The following is a 19,636-nucleotide window of genomic DNA, read 5'->3' as shown; positions in this document are numbered from 1 at the left end:
CACCGGCTGTGGAGAGAGGCTAACTCGAAATCACCCAGCGACCGACGGGCCTGGAAGCGCAGCGCCAGAGGCAGGCAGCCGAGTACTGGACCCTCTCTGGACCTCAGTCTCTCCAGCTGTAAAATAAAGAAGGCGGGATGAGGACAAGGTTTCTTGGTTCCTTTTAGGTCAACCGCAGTTCCCGGCCCGAGAGCTGGGAACAGACCTTCCCTCCCCGCGCGAGGGCGCTGGAACTTCGGCCCAGCCTCCCTTGGGAGGTGCCCGAGCCGAGACGCACGAGGGTGCGGACGCTCCCATCTCCCTGGAGCAGGGCCCCTCGGGGTATAAAAGGCCCCAGGGCCTTCTGCCAGTGCAGAGCACGTCCCGCCAGTTGACCCCAAAACAGGAACGGCACCGAAGATCATCGGGCATCGTTTGCCGCTCGCTTGCCCTCGCCCAGCCTCTCGGGCGCGACAGAGAACACCGGTCAGTTGAAAATGTACCAAACAACGCGTCCCACCTACCCCCGGTCGCTGCCAGCCCTGAACCCAATGCGGGCCCCAGCCCTCGGCCTGGGAAAATAAGTGGCACTTCCTGTCTTGTAATCCGTTTCACGTTCCAGAGACCAAAGATGCGCCAAAGTGGGAAATAGGGAGGCTGGCCGGGAGGCCTCCTGGAGAAGGTGGCTCCAAAGGCAGTTGTGAAGAGCTCTGAAGTAGAACTGAGGGGGTGGACGGAGGTGGGACACCGCATCCCGGAGCTCGGGGAAGTCGTGAGGCAAGCAAGGAAGAATGGGGCGTGCTGGGGTCTTGAGAATCCCCGGAGATGAGCCCGGAGGGGCGAAAGCTTATGAATGCCTCACGACGAAAAAGTGACGCGTGGGATTGGAAGAGGAAGCTCCGGGGACTCCCCACTTTCGGGGGCGCCCCAGCCCCGCCCCATACCTGCGCGCCGGCCCCGCCTCCACTGATCCATTGGCTAGACCCGCCGCCCGTCAGACGAGCCCCCGCGGCCCGCCCCCAGCCCCAGAGCAGCGCCACTTAGAGCTGGGGCCACTGTGCCAGCGCCACTCTGTCAGGCTACGGGCCATCTTCTGAGCTACGCTGTCCGCCAACCTCTTACCCGCGACCGGCCGCCCGCCGCGGGTTCAGGGCGGACCATGCGCCCGCCGAGCCCGCCGCCCGCCCGCTGGCTCTGCGTGTTGGCAGGAGCCCTCGCCTGCGTCCTCGGCCCCGCGGTAAGTGTCTGCCCAGCTGCCCAGATTCCCCGCACTTGGGGGTGCAGTGGGGGCGGCGGGAGCCGGGCCATCTGTGCGCGCGTCTGGGTAAGGCCGATGAGGGGCACCCGGTGAGGAATAAGGCGCACAAAGCTCCAGGTTCTCGCCTCCTCCCTCAACCCCCAACCGGATCTAGACCCGAGAGGTGGGGTCTAGTTTGTGCCCAGTCCTTCCCAGCTCAGCCCAGAACCCGCACAGTGAGGTGATCCCGGAATTGATAGACAGACTGGGAAGAAGAGAGGGCCCGGAACTTGCCTTCTGAGTGCATGGTGTACGCGGAGTAAAGAGACAGAGTGGCAGAGTCGGTGCTGTGGTGGGTTGAGATGGAAGATCTGATAGACTGCGGGTGGAAGACCGTGAGGGTTGCTCTCTGTGTGGTGCCGGAGTAGAGGTGTCCCTGGGACGTTGTGGCTACGTTTGGGATGAGGTCTCAGCAGCAGATCCCAGCGTTGGAGCCCAGGTCCTGGGAAGGGACTCTTAGGATCAGGTGGGTGACAGGCAGACGACGAGAGCAGGAAAATACTGGAGTCCAAGGAGGATGGTGGTGAGCAGTGAGGGTGTAGGGGTGGTTTTTAACAGGAGGGACCAGTCATATGCATGGGGAGAGCTGATCAGGGAGCCAATGGCCAACAAGCTGTGGTTTCCCTCTCTTCCTCCTACTTCTGCTTCCTCCAGACAAGCTTATGTATGCCCCTGACCCATGTATACCCCTGTGCCCCACTTGCGGGTGTGCTCACGCGTGGCTGTGGATGGCTCTTCAAGGCCACAGGGCAGATGCTGGATCATCTCCCCAAGAACAACAAAATCCTCAAGACTCACTGAGTCTACCCAAGCCCATTTATAAAATGGGCAAAGTGAAGCTCAAGAGATGTCAGAGCCACACCTTTTCCCCACCAATCAGAACTGGACAGAGGATGTTTTGGTTTTTCTTTTTTTGTTTTTCCCTACATCTACCTGATCCCTTGAGGAACCTAGAGTTGCTGCTGGAGCAGGACCTACAATGCAAAAGAACTCCAGTTCTGGAACCAGCTCCAGTTTGGCTGTGGGAGGGTGGGTGATCTTGATTATCGAATCCCTTCTGTCCCATGATCTCTAACCATCCTCTCCCATGGCAGGAATCTGATTTTCTACCTAGTTGGTGTGTTGCATACCTTGGGGACAGTAAGCTCATTAGCTGGCCTTAAGCCCCTACCCCTCACACTGATAGACATGAGACCCACCTTCTAAGCTTTCCAAGCTTCACCAAACTCACAGAGGCTATCCCAACAGGCTACTCCAACAACCCTCTGGTTCTCACATCCCTGGATTCCAGCCACCTCAAAATCTTTTTGGATGAGCCAGGGATCTTGGGCTACCATTGGCAACACATTCCTTCATCCTTGGAAGTTTCTGTGCCTTGAGACACAATGTTTTCAGAGAAGCCTGCCTCTCACACCAGACCATATCTGCCCTCTGCATCCTGAGACAACCCAAACCAGGCTCCTCCAATTCTAATTCTTTTCTCTTTCCATTACTTATTTGGTGCCCAATCCTAGCACTCCTCAGAGGACCTTCTCCGATTTCTCTGGCCTACTCAGCCTCCCCCAGCTACCCTTCAGGCTTACTCACCTCCCAGCCCAGGCTGTTCTGCCCATCCCCCAGGATCAGGGACAGGGTGTCTCACTCTCCCATGTTCCTCACAGCCCAGACCAGGACTGGGTTCACAGGGCAAGGAGAGGCCAGAATTGATTGAGAGTGGGCTGGAGTAAGAGGTTCCCATTTCGCTCTCTGCTTCTCCCTTCATACTTGCTCCCTCATGGAATGGACACCAGGTAATTCTGCTCCAGTCGCACTAGGGAGGGGGGCGGGGAGTTATCAGAGTCATAAAATGGCAGCTGCAAAGTTCAGTTTGAAAGCCCAAAGCCTTATCACTCCTGTTTATGGTGCCCTGACCTCAGCCTGGGGAAGGGAAATCTCTGAACAGGGAAGCAAAAAAAGGAAAGAAAACCTCTAGTGTCTCAGAGGAGGAAGTCTGCCCCAAGGCCACCCGTCAAGCCTTCCACTGCTCCTGCCCCCTGGACAGCAGACGCGGTGCTCCTCCCTCAGAAGCAGAGCTGCCCAGGGCAATGCCAGCACAAGACTGGGGCAGGGGCCCAGATCCTACCCTGGGAAGGTTCTCACCCTCCTGGGTGGGGAACCCAGGAGGAAGGGTCCTGGGGTTTTGCCTCTCAGAACTGGGGGCAGAGACACTGAGAGAGTAGTCAGGGAAGGCTCTCTGGAGGAAGCAGGACAATGTCCTGAAGAGTTTAACTTAAATGAATCAACCTTCCACCCCAGACCATAAAACATCATCTCTTGGTCTGATCCCAGAAGGAAGAGGACTCCCCCAGCTCCCTTCAGTGTGGGATGGCCAGGGGTTTAGGGAAAGCATGGCTCCTCTATCTGCTGAGGCAGGGGACTGGCCACCTGCTCTGGGGACATCATTTTGTCCTAGGCATTCTGCCCTGGCCACTTGCTTTCAAACACTACAGGGCTATCCACAGCTGCCCTGACCTCTTGGCCCCCAGCAGGCCACCCTGTGGGCTTTAGGAAACATGACTACACCCTGTCTCTAAATAATATACAAAAATAGGGGGCTGGGGATGTGGCTCAGTGATTAAGCACCCCTGGGTTCAATCTCTGGTACAAGGGTGGGGGTGGGGGTGGGGGTGGGGGACATGACTGCAGCTGAATCAGGTCACTGCCCCCTAGAGGGAAAGTGACACCTTGATTAGGCCTGCTCAGGGATTCCAGGGGGCTATGCTAGAAGAAGAAGCTATTCTTGGAAGTTTTCATCCTCCCATCCTGGTGCCCTGTGACTCAGCCTTCCCTGAAGTTTCTGGGGATTCCATGGGGAGCCCCTATTGGGGACTAAACACCTAGTCCATAAACCATCCATAGCAAGGGCCAGTTGACCTGGGAAACATTTTTAATCTCTGCAGGTGGTCCTCTGTTTCCTCATCTCAAAATAGAAAGCAAGAACCATTGGTTCAGTGAGGAGGAAAAATGGGAAGACAGGGCTGGAATAGAGCCAGCTCCCCCTCCTGACTGGGGCATCTTCCCTGAGCCCCAGACACTCTGTGAAACACGGCTGGGCATCCATTAGGACCTTTATGAGCTTCAAAGGAGGTAAAGGTGGCAAAAGTGCTGTGTTATCTGTGACAGGGATCCCAGGGATGGTGCTGATCCCCAGCTAGGGAGACCTAGGGACCCTTATCCAAGGTAGCCAGGAGCTCTGGGAATGGGGGATGTGTCCTCATGAGGTGGCCAATCTGGGGGTGAAGCTCCAGCTCCAGGTAGATGATGGGTCCTCTCAGAGAGGGCTGGGTGGTGGGTATTGCATACTGTGGGGCAGCCTCAGTGGCAATCCAAACTGGGTCATAACATCAACATAGGACCTCTAGCCTGCCACCCTCCTGCCATTGTTGAGCCCCTACGGTGGCCCCTCTGGACATGGATGAGAATGAACAAAGCCTAGAGACTAAAGGAAACCCTATCCTTTTCTCAGTCTCCCAGAATCTACCCTCCTGTTTGAATTCTCAGCACAAGGTATTCATTCATTGTGCCCAGCAAAATTGCACTATGTCTACACCCCCTCTTGTACCTTAATTACCTAAGATGTACTTTAGAAATTTTTCTGAAGGAGAAAAAAAAATTAATCTCCCTACAACATGTATGAGTTTTGGTTTTTGTTGTTGTTTTAGTATTAGGGATTGAACCAAGGACTTCCAAGTTCTGGGCTTTATCAGTAAGCTACACCACCAGTCTTTTTATTTTTTATTTTGATACAGGATTCTCACTAACTTTCTCAGGCTGGCCTTGATCCTCCTGCCTCAGCCTCCTAAGTAGCTGGGATTACAGGTGTGTGCCACCATGTCCAGCTGCCTTTTAAAAAAAAAGAAGAAGAAGAAGAAGAAGAAGAAGAGGAGGAGGAGGAGGAAGAAAAAGAAGAAGAAGGAGGAGGAGGAGGAGGAGGAGGAGGAGGAGGAGGAGGAGGAGGAGGAGGAGGAGGAGGAGGAGGAGAAATTTTATTTCTTTGCTAGCAAAGGGAAGCACAGGGGACTCCTGTCCCAGAGGCTGTGATTCTGCCCATGGGGGAACAGGGGACTTGTAAAGAGGTGATTCAAAGGCTACATTCCATGCATTCTCTGTATGGAGTTGTAATTCACTTGTTAATTTGGGAGATTGTCATTTCTGAGATCTTCTGGTACCATCCCCCAAGACTAGATTTTTTTTGTGTGGGGGTTACTGGGGGTCAAACTCAGAGGTGCTTGACCACTGAGCCATATCCCCAGCCTATTTTGTAGAGACAGGGTCTCACTGAGTTGCTAAGCACCTCTCTGTTGCTGAGGCTGGCTTTGAACTCAAGACCTCCTGCCTCAGCCTCCTGAGCTTCTGGGATTACAGGCACACGCCACCATGCCCAGCTGCTTTTTTTTTTTTTTTTCCATTTTTACTGTGGAAATTTTCCAAGGTATGAACAAGTAGAAAGAATGGTATAATGAGCATGCAAATACTTGCTAGGTTTGACATTTATTAGCATATAACAATATTTGCATCATTTGCTTTTCTTCCTAAGTATATTTAGTCAATTGTAGACATCCTGACCTTGAACCCCATATTATTTTGAAATATACATCTAAAATCGAAGGACATTTTCTTATAGAACTACATTATCACACATAACAAAATTCGAATGTTAGTGTCCTTCATATCTAATATTCAAATATCCCCGACCACATTTAATGAAGCACCACAAAGTGAGTGGTGACATCAGGGAACTGTCCTATCCCAGGAGCTTTTATATCTGTATCTGATGGAATTGGATAACAAGGTGGCAGGTGCATGGAAAGAGAACAGGGTGCATTGGCAATGAGCATCTAACGGGGCTCCACCCAGTTGGATCAGTCTTACATGCATCCCCCCTCTTGTGTAGCTCAAGATATGAAGATCCATATCTCTCAGGAAGTGCCTCCTCCTATCTAATTCCAAAACAAGTTCTTCCTGTATATTGAGTCACCAGAGGAGACTGCCTGGTACTGAGGACATGCAGCCTGGTGGCTCCTTGTTCTAGGGGCCTAGCCCTCTGCAGATGGCCCCAACACCAGCATGGCTCATAGACAACTTGTTTGTAAACTAGATCCTGTCAACCCCACTTCCCAGAGGGTGCCTATGATGACTTTCAAGGGGCAGAGGATTTAAAGTGAATATTTAGCCTGAAAAACTTCATGTCCCAAAGGAAATCTTCTAAGAAGCACTCTCAGATGGGAACTGGATGCATGTTTTTGCTTAGATTCTGCTAATTATGAGAGCCCTCATCCTGGTTCCTTTCTGAGCTCTGGAAACTTTTGTTTTGTTTTGTTTTCCCAAGCCCAAACCTGTATCCTTATATTTCCCCTTCTTCCTCACTTCAACCCCAACACACACACACACACACACACACACACACACACACACACACGTATTCTCATTCTACTCTTCTACCATTCTAGATCCCAGCCTTCCCCAAGAAGAAGTATGGTTTGCAAAATTTGGCTTTGGGCTACTGGCAGAGGGAAGAAAAGCCAGAATCAGCAAGGTAGGGATATGGGTGAAGGAGAACAGACAGACTGGACACTTCTACTCTGGTGGTTACAGCTGCCACTTATCATTGGGTGAGCCAATCAGGCTGCTTGCGGTTATGCAAAGCACTAAGATGGGGTCAGGGATTGGCTAGCTAGCCAATCCCTAAAAAACAAATACCAAATGTCTTCTTTGATATAATGAGAGCAACTATGAACAGAGTAGGGAGGAAGAGCAGGAAGAAAAGATTAACTTTAAACAGAGTCATGAGATGGGAGGAAAAGGGAGAGAAAAGGGAAATTGCATGGAAATGAAGGGAGACCCTCATTGCTATACAAAATTACATATAAGAGGTTGTGAGGGGAATGGGAAAATAAACAAGGAGAGAAATGAATTACAGTAGATGGGGTAGAGAGAGAAGATGGGAGGGAAGGGGAGGGGGGATAGTAGGGGATAGGAAAGGTAGCAGAATACAACAATTACTAATAAGGCATTATGTAAAATTGTGGATGTGTAACCGACGTGATTCTGCAATCTGCATTTGGGGTAAAATTGGGAGTTCATAACCCACTTCAATCTAATGTATGAAATATGATATGTCAAGAGCTTTGTAATGTTGTGAACAACCAATAAAAAAAAATGTAGAGGCAAAAAAAAAAAAGATGGGGTCACGGCCAACCTGGCTCCGGGACTGGATGTGACAATAACTGTTAATCCTTATAGGCAGTCCCTTATTGCCAGGCTGATATCCTCCAATAGTGACCTTGGACACAATCCTAGAAATTGGTGGTACTTTTGCCCCATTTTATAGACAAGGCTGGCAGAAGTCTGGTTCCAGAAGCTATGGTTTTTAACTGGACTTTGCTTCAGTAAGAGGTGCTATTTCTTCCAGAGGGCTTATGGCATGCTCCATGCTGCCCTGAGATTTTAATTAGTAAAATGTATAAATCTGAAGTGACGGCTCAGTGAATTGTCATATATATGCATAATGGTGTGACTAGTTCCCAGGTCAAACCATTACGCCCAGGATAACACGTTTTTCTGTCATCCCAGCTGGCTTCCACATGCCATTTCACAATAAGGTAAAGATCTTATTGTCAACTTTTTTAGTGCCCTCTGCAAAGCTGAGAGCATGTTTCTCCTCTCTTCTGTGACTTCCAGGTTCCATGATCTACTTTGCTTTCCCACTCCCAGCCCCCTCCCTTCCTGCCCTTTTCTCTTCCTCTCCTTACCCCCCCCCACCCCGCCTCCCTGACTACAAGATCTCTGTCTCAGACACAAAATGCCATACACAAAATCCCATGTGCCTTTAATCACACTGCTTTTTCTTCTCTGGGTTCTCAGTTTTCCTCAATGTCTGTGACCTCTAGATTTCAAGTTGAGAAGGTTTAAATAGATGTCGGGGTCATGATGCAACAGAAAAGATGATAAATGAGCACTCCTGAGCATTTTGTCCTCTCCTCCCCACTCCCCTCCCTCCACTGATGGTCCCAGGCAGGAAAAAGAGCCCCCATCTTTGACAAACCTCAGAAGCCCAAATCATCCATGGTTGGCTCCCAGTGCTGCCAATCTGCAGGCAGAAAATGCTTTCTCCTGACTCTTAATCCTCCTGTTGTGTTTTATATCCCCCTCAGAGAATAGCTACTCCTCACAAGGACTCATGAACCCTTGTACCCCCTCCAGCTACAACCAAAGGGATCTTTGCAAAATGTGTATCCCCCCATTCTCATCTCCTGCTTCAAATCTTTGAGGGTCCTCTGTAGCCCGTCACTTTTGAACTGTTATTCAAGGTCCTTTCCAATTCCACCTCTGCCTGCATCTCTCCATTCATCTCCTGATGCCTTCAGAATTGCTTGCTGCAGCCACACCAGGCCTCTTGCAACCTTGAATATGTTAGGTATTGTCATGCCTCCATGCTGATGCATACACTGCTCTTGCTTTCTGGGATGCTCATACTCTACTTCTAACTGTCCAACTCTTACACATCCTCCAGGACCAAGCTTTACTACCCATTCTGTATGATGTCCACACTCCAGCTATGTACAGCCCTGGAAAAGACTTGGTTACATTGGGCCAGGGAATTTTCCAATTCTCTCTGTGTACCTGGAGTCTGGAGGGATAATGAGGATGTTTAGAAAAGGGAAATAAGTGGGAGAGGAAGTCCAAAGTCTGCCTGAATTCCTCAGTGATAAGGACTACAGGGAGCTGTCCTGGCCCTGGCCTTTAAAGGGCAATGGTGACCAGAAGGCCAAAGGCAGGGCCATGAAAAAGAATTGATACTGTCCAGACCGATAATCAGAGACTTGGTCCCATCTGGGAATGGACATTTTCTGGATGACCTCAGGTCCCTCTTTGGTTCTCCATTTCCTCTAATCTTTTCCAGATGAGGTCTATCACTCAATTATATTCCGTCAAAGGAAGAATTCATCTTCTAGGTCACCCCGACTTGATTCAGAGACATCCCAAGCTCCTGGGTTACCCTGGGCACTCCTACGCCCACCTCTCTTCCAAAGTGCTTCTCTAAACTACCTCTCAGGAAGGGCTCTGTGGCTGTGCTTCTGGGGAAGCAGAGTTGGTTAGCAAAGTTGGCCTAACTCTCTTTCACTCTCAGAGAGTTCCAGGCATAAGCTGCTAGGAATCCTAGGTCCCCACAGTGACTGGGCAGGGGGAATGTATCTCTTGGTCAACTGAAAGATCATAGCCCTGGCTTAAGAGGACCTATAAAGTAAGGGCATCCATTTTCCTGTCCTCAGACCATAACATTAAACATTTTGAGTTCCAGGGACAGAAAACTCAACTGGCTTAAGCCATAAATAAAGGCATTGGCTCATGTTGTGGGAAACAGTTCTGGTTTCAGGCACAGCTTCAATCAAGGGCTTAGATGATGTTAAGAAAACCTGGTTTTTCTCCATCTCTTTATTCTGCCTTCAGTTGTATGGTTTTCATTACTGTGTTCCCTTTGTCAACAAGATGGTAATGGAAGTTCCAGCCCCTGGCTCCTTTAGGTTTCCAATCCAGTGGGGAAAAGTAAATCCACTTGCCTAGTAGCTTAATCCAAAGTCCCAGGAGTGAGCCTTCTGGCTCTGAGCAGCCTGACTTGGGCACGTGCCAGGCAATGTGGCTGGGAATGCACTGATTGACTTAAGTCTTGGGCATATGTCCATCCTCTGGAAAAGGGTTCATTGTAACCCCATGAACTAGGGGTAAGGAAGGAAATAGCTTCCCAGATAGAGATGAGGATGTCACCAGAGAATAGTAAAGGGTGGTGGAAGGTAGAAACAACAGATGTCCCCTCCACTTCCTCCATCCAGCTTTCATGTCACAGTGTGATGGGAGGTGAGGATGGGCAGGACAATCAGGAGAGGCTGGAAGGGGCCCGGAAAGCATAAAGAACCCTGTTGCTGGTAGACAACAGGGATGGCAAGGTACCGGCAGGAGAAGCATGCTCCTAGACAAGCAAAATAAACCAGTGATCTTGCTTAGGGTGGCCAGTCCCTGGATTTCTCTTTCAGAGACCATCTCTGGGATCCTCTTGACCATCCTTCTTCCCAAACTTGAGTATGAGCCAGGCACAATGATTAAGACATGGCATTGTGAGCATTTCAGCCTGAATAACCCTCATGGAAAAGAGGGGAAGCCCGTGACCCCCCACCCAATGAGAATCCCTCAGCACAGTTTCCTTTAAGTCTCCTGTCTTTTAACTGTTTTGCAAATAACTGTATCCTGTTCCATGACAGATGTGTTTTAATATGCCAAGTTTTAAATGACTTACCAGCTCAGGTGTTTACCCCAACTGACTGGCAAAGTAAATGATCCAAGATGAGACCCATGTTCACTGTTTAGCTTCCAGGCCAGTGGCACATGGGCAGGGTTCTGGATGCTGGGAGAGTCTGAAAGGTGTCTTGGACAAGGAGACCTTTCTTTGGACCTGAACTAGGTCAGCCATGGTACCAACTACATACGGGAAAGCTGGATTGTAGGAGAGCTGTCAAACAACAAAGCTCCATAAAGCCTTCAACAAAGAATGAGAGAGTTATTGGTGTGAAAGAGACTCAGCTTTGCAGCCTGATAGGCATTGGATTGTCCAGCCTCAGCTGGGACCCTTCTCCTTTGATGACAATGGAGAGCCATTGTCACCTGGGATGCACATTCTTCACAGGGTTGACCTACTTAGATCAGTGGTCAACTTGCTGTGTACTTTGGTGCCTGCAGGCCAGATAGGGACCCCCTTAAAGGAAGGAAATGAAAGGAAGCCCCCACCTATGCTCTTCCCACAGACTCACTTCAAGAAACCTTCAAATCAGCAGGGGAGGTGGTTGAGGTCCATTTTGCCTAAAGAGAAACTGAGGCCCAGGGAGGTAAGGACCCTGTCCCCAGGATGGGAAGAAAAACTTGTTAGAGACACTAAGAATCTCTGATTCTGCAGAAGTCTTGCTGGATCCTCTCCTAGGTGCTAATGCGATGTTATCCTTCATGGGCATAAAAAAGAAATTTGTTGGTTTGCCAGGAATGGCTGCTACTCCTCTAAAGTCAAAGAGACAGACAGGAGCTACCACCAGCCCAGTCATTCCTCCATGGTAGATTTTACCCACCTTTTCCCACCCAAGAGCTTCGAAAAACTGTTTTGTTTTTTCTTTTTTCTTTCTGGTTGCTCCTGTACAGCCATCACCCCTACTCACATGTCTGCCCAAGTGCCAATGTCTTGCCACACTGATCTGCCCTACCTGCACCTTGATCCCTGGCCAGGGCACTGTGGAAAGTAGGAGAGAAGTGTAGGATTTTCCACCCTTCCCTCCAGTTTCCAGAGACAGAGGAGGCCTAGTGGGAACTCAAGACATTCTAGAGGGGCCTCTCTTACTTCCTTAAACTTCCCTGATCTTCATTAGATCTGATATAGCTTGAATCATCCAGAAGCTAAGGAGGAGGAAGGTAAGGTCTAGCAAGGGGGGCCACACCCCTTCCCAATCTGGTGAGCATGGGACTGACAGGCTCCTGGAGTGGGATCAGAAGCTGGAAAATGCCTCTGTTCCTGGATTCCTCCAAGGCCTGGCCACACAAATTGGAAGATGGAATCCAGCTCCTCAGAACAGGGTAGCTCAACTGAGCCCCAGCCATCTAGGGAGACTAAGGTGAGAATGGCCAAGCTGGAGAATGGCAGACTCCAGTGGACCACCTTGGGGATCTAAGGAGAGGCTCTCTTATCCCTTGCCAGAGTCATGCTACCCACTTACAGTCAAAGCAGCATTTCTGGGGAGCCACCTAGAAGCCATGACAGTGCTCTCAAAGTAGACCAACTTTGGGAATAATGGACAGTAATGTGGGGTCAGATCTAGGTCAGGGTCAGGGTCCAGTCTGGGCCTAGGATGGATATGTAGTCTAGGGTTGGGATGGGGGTTCAGTATGGTATTTGGATCACCCCAGGGAAGACCTGACTGGGTCCTACCTGGTCCCATGCTCCTGGAGATCATGGATGAGAGGCAGGCTGTGGACAAGGCTGATGAGCACCCCCCTGTCTGTTTTCCCGCAGGGCGGCAGGGCAGCCAGATTGCAGCAGGAATGTGATTATCTGCAGATGATCGAGGTGCAGCACAAGGAGTGCCTGGAGGAGGCCCAGCTGGAGAATGAGACAGCAGGTGAGGCCCCATGGGAAGAGAGGAGCTGCAGACCCTATGGAGCCCCATGTTTCCTCCTGTTGTGAGCTGAAGTCCAAGTCACATATACTCCATTGGTTAGATGGAGATCACAGGGGACAGGGATTACACCACAGAGCTGCTAGGTGGTAAATTGGGAGAAAGAAGGACGAACAGGTCTTCCTGTTCTCCTCACCCTACCCCAGGTCTGGGGAGCTCCCAGCTATCAACAAAGAACCTACTAATTTGAGGCTCTGAAAATGGTGTGGATCCAACTTTACTTTTGGGGGTTCAAAATGAGTGGGGATGATACCTATGGCTGCTGGCCCATCCAGGATGGGAGGTCCAGGATTCTAGGTGATAGAGGCTTATGGACAAGAAGGCAGGCAAGTTCCAGGACACCCAGCCCAGCCCATAGAGAGGCTGGAGTAGCTGCCCAATGGGAGCAGTACTGAATCAAGTCTCTAGCCACAGACTTCGTTAGAGCGAGGATGCGGAGGCCTGCAACTAGAACACCATACTCTAGGATTAGACCATTGTACTGGTAGCATCTCAGAGGAAGAGTGGGGCATTCAGCCATGTGACCTCCATAGGGACTACCTGGAAGCTCAAAGCCATCTTGGAAATGCAGAGCAAGGAGTACTAGGCTAATCTGGACAAATCTGGAATACTTAATCATAAGAGAAGCTGGAGCCCTGCTTCTTTCTCCCAACCCTAAATGCTGCCACCACAATACCCAGAGGACTAACAGTGACACTGCCCATACATAATAGTCCTTAGGCACACACAGTGGCCTACCCATCCCAACCCACCCTCAGCAGGCCCAATGAACCATCAGTTCATTATCCTGCTTAGTAGACCAGTCAAGGTCAGCCCTAGAGGCTGAGCACATGAGAGTCCCTGCTGCTCCTCCTCAAGGATCTGGGAGAACTCCAGCCTGGTAGTATGAATAGTGGTACCCAGCTGTCCAGGACAGGGCCACCAAGACAGCTCAGCAACAGGAGGTTGAGCCAGATTTTGGAGGGTGAACAGGTTTGGAGAAGCCGAGAGGCTGGGAAAGTGGGGATACCAAGGCAGACTGCCTGTTGAGAGCCAGGTGGGTCAGGTTCAAGGCTCACTGAGGGTAGAAGTTGGTTCCTCGGGCAGAGAGAGTGAAGTAACTGCACCTGCTCTGGGTCTCCATCCCAGGTCATCTCTATAAGGCTAGGCTTACAGGGATGGGACAGCCTCAATGAAGAGTCAGGAGCACCTCTCTGTCCTGCTGGGTTCTCCAGATCCCCAGCTATGGCCCTGAGGCTGACAGTTATGGAACCTCTCCTGAGCCCCTGCTCCTTGGCTCTGATGCCCAAGCTCTATCTCCTGCACACATAAGTGAGTGTATGTGACCTCACAGATGGGCCTTGCCCCTCACAGGGTAAAATGCCCCTGTCTCCTGCGTCCCGGGACTAAGGCTTGGGACAAGGGGTAGCTAGACTTGCCCACTGCTTATGTGCCCACACTTGCCTGCAAGGGTAGAGAGGAGGATCATGCTGCAGATAGGTCCCAGGAGGCCTTCAGATTATAGGCTAGCCTGGGAGACCCAGACCCCAGACTCTAGGCCCCACTTTAGTGCCTTCCCAGCCCTGGGGCAGGCCACCTCGTGATGTTGATGAGATCACTGCTGGCACCGGGTGCCTGTTGAGTGCCAACACCCCGTCATTCGGCAGCCAGCTTGAGATCCAGGGGAGGGCAGGCGGGGGTCTATGGACTGTGTGTCTGCCCGTGACCTTGTGTGGGACTGGGTGTGTGTTCCTGTACATGTGAGTTCACACTTCTGGTGCATACCTATCTGGGGTTCTGTCTGTCTCTCCGGGGTCTGTTGCTCTGACTCTGAGTATCCCCAGGAGTCGTGGATATGTGCCTGTACATACCTAGATGCATCTGCCTGGTATGCTGTGCCCCTGTGTGTCAATTTGGGAGCATTTCTATTAGAGTAAATGTCCATGGTATGCTCAGATGGGTCTGTCCTTGTGCATGTCTGTCTCTGTGAATTGTGTGGCCCTCTGTACCTGTTTGCTTGTGTCTAGTCTTCTCATGTCCACATAAGTATCTGTGTGTGTGTGTATGTGTGTGTGTGTGTGTGTGTGTGTGTGTGCTAGCGCACGCGCACGCATGTGCATGCGCCTGGGGTTCTGTGTGAATATGTGTCTCTTTGTGCATGCACTTCTAGAAAATGACACAGCAGAAGCCCAGTGCCACCCTGCCTTGCCATTCCTTATTTCATGCCTCAGGTTGGGCTTTCCTATTGGGATAACAACCCCACCCAGTGGGCACACAAAAAATATTCCCAGGCCAACAGGCCATTCCACATACCAAGCATTTTCATGGCTATGACCCCTCCACTTCTTCCCTGACCCTGCTGCCTCAGCAACCAGTCCTACCCTGCCTTCTACAAGAGGCTTCCCCGAATACATCCCCCATATTGTCCTCTTCCCTGGCTTCCTGCCTTACTTGATGGCCTGCACCCCAGGACCAGTTGTTTGGTTGTGATTCCTTGAGGCCCAATGTGTGTGACCTACCCGAGGTCAGGGCCTAGTCTCCCTCTCTTCTGATCCACCTCTGGTGAAGCCAAGTTCCGGGCCAGAAGCCAGGTTCTGAATCGGCTCCCCAGACTGTGCTGGCAGCTGGAGCTTCAGAGTCTGAAGTCTGGAGGGGACCCAAACAACAATAGCTGGCCTATAAAACAGGGAGTGGCAGGCACTGTCAGAGAAGGGTAAACAAAGGCCAGCAGCAACCAAATCCACAGAGAAATGTCTCGGAGCCCTTCAAACCAGCAGTGGGAACAGGCGAATAGGCTGCACCTCCCACCAGCAAGGTGACCTTCAGCTATGCCTAATCATGACGCCTTAGTTTCCTCAGATGTGAAGTGGAAGGGTTAAATAAGCTATTCCTTTAAAGACGGCAGAACAGTGCCAGGCACATACCAAGCCTACATGTGTTTGATATTAACAGGTTCTTAAACCATAAGCAGAATTTGACTGGCCCGCCAGGCCTCTACGTGGCCTCCAGAGAGGCTAGCACAGGAAAGGAGGAGAACTAGCAGCTAGACCAAGGCTGAAAGTGCCCTTGGGGTAGGTTGGGGTGGAAGCGGTTGGGGTGCACGAGGAAGGGAGACTAGTCCGACCAGACCCCAGGGTTCAAGTGTCTTCTTCAGCCTTTAGCTGCAGGTGCCACCTGACTACTGCAAACCCAGAGGTCCCTGCCTCCAGTCTCCACTCCCACTGCTGCCCCAATCCAGCACTCAGAGTCTCTTCCCCTAAGTTGGGACATCCCTCCACCTCCTCTTCCCAGGCCCCCTTCTTGGGAACTTATGAACCTTCGGACCTGGGCTGGGCTGGGCTTGGCCCAGCTGGCGTTGACTTTGGCTCAGGGGTTGGGTTTCCTGAGCAAATCTATGGGACTGGCAGGATTGCAAAGAGACAATTAAGCCTCCCTCAGGGGAGGGGGTCCAGAGTAGTTGTAGTCACTCAAGGGCACCCTGATCCTAAAGAGGCAAAATTATGGCATTTGCATCTGCCTAGTAAATCAGATCTCTGGAGATGCCCCTGACTAGCCAGGTCCTGAAAACTCATAGCTACACAGTGAAGCCCACAGCCTGTGCTGCAGACTTTTCTCTGATGCCCCCATCACCATTCCTAACCCAACTGAGCTGGAGACATCTGTTCTGATGTGTGAGCTTTATGCAGAGTCTCAAAACCTAGATGAACCCTAATATACTTGTCACCCCATGTACCCAATACCTCCTTTTTATAACAACATTCTTTCTAAGGTCACTTTTTACTATTATAAAATGAGATTCACAATCCACTCATATTCATTCTTTAAAAAAAAAAATGAGGGTTTATAATCGGCCCTTCTGGGACATGTTTTGCTTTTTGAATGTGTCGTAAAAGTCTTGTTTATGTCAGTAAAGAAGGATCTATCACCATTGTTGAAATTCCTTAAACTGCTGCTGATGAGAATTTTGTGATACATTTTTGAAATCTAAATGTCAGTTTTCTCAAAAATCGTAAAAAGAAAGGTCATTGTGCTACCAAAAAAAAAGATGTTCTAGCTATAATATGAAAGACAAACAAAAAGGAAAGTAACTTGTAATACAATGCTGTGTACACATTCAGGCATGATTGCACTAAAAGATAAGAAGATATGGTCTGAAGGTTGTACCTATAAATATAAATTCTGGGAATGTGAGGGCTATAAATGCAGATTGATATATGCAGGTGGTTATATCAGTGACTCAAATATCACAAACAGTGTTGCTGTGGGTAACATGATTTCCCAAATCATCAGATGACTCTAAAGTTCAGAACAAAACAAGGTATATATTCCTCTCCCCCTTTTCTCAATGGTTACATTCCTGGAAAACTTCATGTATGTTAAGCCTGTGCAAAAAGCACCTTACGTTTTTACGTAAAATAGAGCAAGAGTCCAAGCTCTGGTTATTGCAAAAGCCCACATCTACACAGAGGCCCAGTGGCACATCTGAAAGTCATGCAGAATGTAAGAGGATTTATCACTGTGTAGGACCATCCAGGTCACCTGCCTGGCATCCCTGGTTACTGCCCATCAAATACCAGATGAAGCCTTCCATCACTGCAATAAACAGTGAGAAAGGGAGTCCCACCCCAAAGGGGACCATGGAGTGGTAGTCATGCCTTCTCTCCCCTCTCCCTGTCAGGACATGTCCTGAACAGCCTTGGCAAGTCTGTGCCTCCCCTCTCAGACTGGAGCTCCTCAAAGGTAAGAGACTGTCTAGAGGAGGAATAGAGTGGTACCTGTGAGCTCAGATCCCAGGGCTTCTCTGGTGACCCATGTGTCCTCTGCCTTCACCACACAGGCTGCAGCAAGATGTGGGACAACCTTACCTGCTGGCCGGCTACCCCTCGGGGCCAGGTGGTCGTCTTGGCCTGCCCCCTCATCTTCAAGCTCTTCTCCCCCATTCAAGGTAAGAATCCTGGTCTGAAGGGCAGGAGCTTTGGTGGGTAAATGTGAGCCTGCTGGAGTAGGGACTCCCTTTCTCAAGGAAGGGTAAAGGCAAAGGGATGTAGACAAAGGGGTTGGAGTGATGGGGGGGGGGGTGAGGGGGATCCTTAACAGGGAAGCAACAACACTGGATCTTTGAAGGACTCAGGGGATTTGATTAGCTCTTCACAGAGAGATAAGAATGTGGGAAGGGCTCACTAAATATTTGCTTAACAATTGATAACTGATTGACTGACAGGTGCTTAATTAAATTATGGCTCCCATGTTCCTGTTGTCTTGGGTTGGTTGTGATTCAGTCTTTTTTTTTTTAATTTAGCCTTATATATTTTACAAAATGTAAATATGATAATAAAGATAGAAATTACAAAGAAAAATTACATGAAAACTATACCACAATATCATAAAAGTTAAAGGCAAAATAAAAACAAACAACAACAACAAAAGTAGGAATACAAGTTACCAGCTAAGATATTAATATTTAGAAAATTAATAAGATAAAAATAAGCATATCGATTTTTTATTTATTTATTTTTTTAGTGACACTAAAATTTTATTTTTTCATTTGATTCAGCCACAGTGCTGAACATTCTTTTTTTTAATTGTTTTCTTTTATTTATTTATTTATTTATTTTATTGGTTGTTCACAACATTACAAAGCTCTTGACATATCATATTTCATACATTAGATTGAAGTGGGTTATGAACACCCAATTTTACCCCAAATGCAGATTGCAGAATCACGTCGGTTACACATCCACAATTTTACATAATGCCCTATTAGTAATTGTTGTATTCTGCTACCTTTCCTATCCCCTGTGATTCAGTCTTTTGCTGCCTGGAGCCGATGATCTTTTGGGCTCCATGAAACTGCCATATAGCTTTGCTTACACACATTGTCTTGTTCTGCTTAAATGAATGTTCACATGTGAGACAGAAATTTTTTAAAAAGGGGGGGTGAACTCTTTAGGAAGTGGGTTTTCTTGCTCCTGAGTCATTAGAAGCCTCCAACACACAGTCATTCATTCTTCCTTTCAGTGGATGAAGTACCTGCTAGTACACAAAGAACAGGGTTAGAAAACAGTAGGAAGGGGACACTGGAAACAACCACCCTCTGCCTGCCCTCTGGGAACAAGGATCTAGCTGGAGAGGCATTTAGTGTGGCAATAAACAAATACGTCATAAGGGGTCAGAAGTTCTGGGAAGGAGAAAGAAGAGAGTGAGGGCACTGTAAGGCAGGTGTTTCAAACAGCATTTCTGAGGAGGTGATGCTTCAGCTACAGTGTGAAGACCTGGAGATGAGAAAGGGTCACTAGGCAGAGATCCTGAGCCAGGGGATAAGTGTGAGAGAGAATCACTAACTGTACAATAAACATTTAAGGAAACCCCTGAAGGATGGCATGGCTGGAGCTCAGAGGAAGGAGGTGAGGGTAGATACAGATTCTGCAGGGCATTGATGACCTATGTGAGTTTTGTCCCAAGTCTGGTGAGAAGCCATAGGGGATTTTGAGCAGTGGACAGGCACGGTCCAATTTAGGTTCTTGTTGGAAACTCTGGTTTCTCTGAGAGGGAAATGGGAAGACTCAATGACAAGGCGTGCAATATTCGATGGTGGCTTGAATTCAGTTAGAAACTGTGGTGGAGGAGAAAAGTGTGAGAGGTTTGTGTAATGACAGTGTGGAGGTGAGAGAGGGGACAGAGAGAGAATCTACATACACCCCACACAAGTCCAAGTTGCAGGAAAGTGCAGGAGGAGCTATAAGGGGGCAGGAAGGATCCAGAGAATAGCAGGATGGATGGAGAGAACTGAGGAAGGAGGAGAGAATATGGAAAGAATGGATAGAAGAGCAATGTGGTGAAGTGAACTGGTAAAGGATTAGGATGGATGGAGAGAAGAGAGACAGGGGAGCATGATGGACAGAGAGAACTGAGTCAAGAGGGGATGGTTGTGGGATAAGGAGTTAGGAAGGATTGTGGTGGGTGTAGAGAACTGAAGGAGGAAAGGGGTGTAATGAGAAGACTGAGAGAGGGGCAGAATAGAGGAGTAGTATGGGAGGAGCATAGTTACATGGAGATGACTGAGGGAGGAGCAGGATGGATAAACAGGTCTCCTCAGCTCTCTCCATCCATCCTTCTCCATAACTCCTACTGA

The 19,636-nt window shown here is 49.4% G+C and overlaps 1 protein-coding gene across 3 annotated transcripts in view; it reads left to right on the top strand.

Annotated features, from left to right (window-relative positions):
* The first annotated feature begins 235 nt into the window (after positions 1-235).
* Positions 236-19,636, top strand: part of VIPR1 (vasoactive intestinal peptide receptor 1) — a 44,220-nt gene continuing 24,819 nt past the window's right edge. For 2 of the 3 annotated variants that reach the window (XM_081284819.1, XM_081284818.1), the window contains exons 1-3: positions 236-1,216; positions 12,363-12,468; positions 17,342-17,449. In XM_081284819.1, the coding sequence (XP_081140945.1) occupies positions 1,139-1,216; positions 12,363-12,468; positions 17,342-17,449 (292 nt within the window). In that variant the 5' untranslated portion in view covers positions 236-1,138. Of the gene's footprint in view, positions 1,217-6,773; positions 6,852-12,362; positions 12,469-17,341; positions 17,450-19,636 lie in introns of those variants that run through there. The other variant, XM_081284820.1, reaches the window with a different exon arrangement.

The sequence above is a fragment of the Spermophilus citellus genome, assembly GCF_964194105.1.
Source record: "Spermophilus citellus genome assembly, chromosome: 3".
Lineage (NCBI taxonomy): Eukaryota > Metazoa > Chordata > Mammalia > Rodentia > Sciuridae > Spermophilus > Spermophilus citellus.
The sequence above is the reverse complement of the archived record's forward strand: the minus strand, read 5'-3'. Positions and strand labels throughout refer to the sequence as shown.